Here is a 2,479-nt window from a genome sequence, read left to right as displayed (position 1 = left end):
TTCTGATTGGTGGAGACGTGCAGCCAGCGTGGAACCAGCGAGTTGCTGTCAGTGTGCAGGGGGAGCATCAACACTGTGACACACAGCACCGCCACAGCCACACACACCGCCCACTGAGACGCGCTGCGCACAGCTGCAGACACAGACACACACACAGAAACATCATTAGTAAGATCAACTCACTCTGCACCCGCGAATGCACTGCTGCAGGAACCAATCAGAGCACTCCATGGTGCCTTACCTGTGCAGGCAGGCAGGTGTGCCTGTGTGGGCAGGAGCTGAGAAGTAGGATGGGGCAGCGCCCTTTGTTGACCTCCTCTTTGCTCCTCTTCCTCTTGTCCTCCTCTAAGCTCCGCCCAAATCTCCCGTCGTCCCACCTGGCCTCCGCCTCTCACCTCCATGCGGAACCGGTCCCTGCGGCCCCAGTGTCTGGGGGAGACGTCCAGGTGACGCACGACCCTGACAGGAAAACAAAATACTTGATTGCATGTGAGCGTCGTTATGGATTAAGTTTTAAACAAAGTTTGAAACACTCACAGGTCGACGCAGGACTTGGCCCGGATGTTGCCCTCTGCCTCCACCACCCTGTAGAACGAGGGCGCCGTGCACCACACTGTGAGGACAGAGAGAGAGGCTGTTAGAGGCTGTTAGAGCCAGTGGCGGCGTGACCAGGGCCTAAACATGGCTGCACTCACTCTTGAAGCTGAGGCTGAAGTTGTAGGGGTTGTAGAGGGTCAGCACCCTCCTATGGGAGCTCCTCTGCTCGGCGTAGAACACCATCTCTGAGGGGAACAGGAAGACGGCAAGACGTGGCACGCCCCCCACCGCCACGCTCTGCTCCCCTGCCACCGCCGACCCCCCCTCGTCTCCTCGCCCGTCATGGCTCTGCCTCCTCCTCATTAGTCCGCTCTGTGTGGAGCCCCGCCCGCGGACATGATCGGAGAGCTGTCATTGGATACCTAGAGGTAACACCGCCTACCACCACAGCGAGACAAAAAAAAAAATCATTTAACGAGGAGAAAAAAGGTTTCTCTTTCCTAGGTTGTGGCTCCTTGGTTCCTCCTCTGTCTCCTTATTTTGTACAATGCCTCCTTGTTACCTCTCCCTACTTTTTCCCCTCCTCCTCGTCCTTTCTGTGTCCTCATTTCCATCCTGCCCCCTTTATTTACCAACTCCTTTTTTCCTTCCTCATATCCCTCCTTCCTGCTCTTTCTCTGCCACCATGATTCTTACCCGATACCTTGCTGCCTTCTGTACGTCTTTCCTTCCTTCTGTTTCTTTGTTTACTTCTCTACCTCCTCTTATCCTTCTTCCCTTCCTTCTCTGTTTCCGTGTTTACTTCTCTAGCTCCTCGTTTCCTTCCCTAAACAAACAGGACCCAGCATGTAAACAGTGGAGAACAAACACAGGTAACGCCTCATAAATAAGTACCTCAGCTCCTGTGTATTCCTCCGCTGCCAGTTATAAATATATAGTTATATAGTATAAATTGTTTATTTCTGGATCTCTGTGTAAAAAACTCCGAAAAACTTCACTAACAGACTTTCTGTTAGTGAGCTTCCTGCTGTTTGCTAACGCTAGCTGCCCAATCACTCGCCAAAACACCGGTAACGTGACGCAGCAGAAACTGTCGCCAGCCCCGCGATATGATCTCCGGCAGCCGGACGGTCACACCGAGGCGTTTTATGGGAGTTTAATCCGGTAAAAAAAAAAAACAGAAATAAAACTGCTCAGTGTTTCTACTCACCGCTGCCCCGGATCTACTTCCTCAGCAAGCTGTTGCTTATAATAAATCCCTCCCCCTCTCTAGCTCTAAACCAATGAGCGTTCGGAAAGAGTCCCAGCCTTCTGTTGTTTTGTGTGTCACATCAGACTCCTTAGTTTGACGCTGTGTTTAAGCTGATATGATGGTGGCAACAGTTGTAATTCATTTTTAATTCTGAAACTAAACAAGAAATCATTTTGGATGTATAAAAGCCATAATATTCAAGAAAATGGTACAACAATGGTTGCTACAATGTTTCAACCATGCTACAAGAAAATGCTTTCTTTCTTTGGCTCTCGGAGGAGGCGGACGCGTCTTTCACCGTCTCCGTCCCTTATCTTTCTGGATTATCCTTATGTGTTACACATTTCACTGTTTTTTTCCTTTGCTACCTCCCTGACCTGTACGGTCGGCAAGGTCTGTCTTCTCGGTGGGCAACTGCAACTGACAAATAAAGGCTATCATCTCATCTCATTACAATGGTACAACATTATAAGCAATAAATTATTTAACAAATAATTGTGGCTTTTAGTTTCCTTATTTAAAAAAAACTAAACATTTATATAACGTCCTACCAGTTATACACTTTTAAATTTATGTTTTCTACATATTTATAGATATACTTAATTTAAATAACTAGCGTTGTAGCATCTGCGGCATTCAAGTTCTCTCGGAAATGAAAGACATAAGAATGCCATGCACGAATTTTTAGTT

The 2,479-nt window shown here is 48.0% G+C and overlaps 1 protein-coding gene across 1 annotated transcript; it reads right to left on the bottom strand.

The window, feature by feature from the left end:
• Positions 1-2: 2 nt before the first annotated feature.
• On the bottom strand, positions 3-1,741 carry LOC102195107 (motile sperm domain-containing protein 1-like; the record flags this gene model as incomplete). Its single annotated transcript, XM_005755389.2, has 5 exons — positions 1,432-1,741; positions 696-975; positions 538-613; positions 242-459; positions 3-133 (listed from the first exon to the last, which is right to left on the bottom strand). Coding segments are annotated over exons 2-5 (630 nt in total), but the record flags the coding sequence as incomplete, so codon positions are not given.
• Between the last annotated feature and the right edge of the window lie 738 nt (positions 1,742-2,479).

The sequence above is a fragment of the Pundamilia nyererei genome, unplaced genomic scaffold (assembly GCF_000239375.1).
Source record: "Pundamilia nyererei isolate P.nyererei 1_Seehausen unplaced genomic scaffold, PunNye1.0 scaffold01358, whole genome shotgun sequence".
NCBI lineage: Eukaryota > Metazoa > Chordata > Actinopteri > Cichliformes > Cichlidae > Pundamilia > Pundamilia nyererei.
This window is presented reverse-complemented; position numbering and strand designations above follow the sequence as displayed.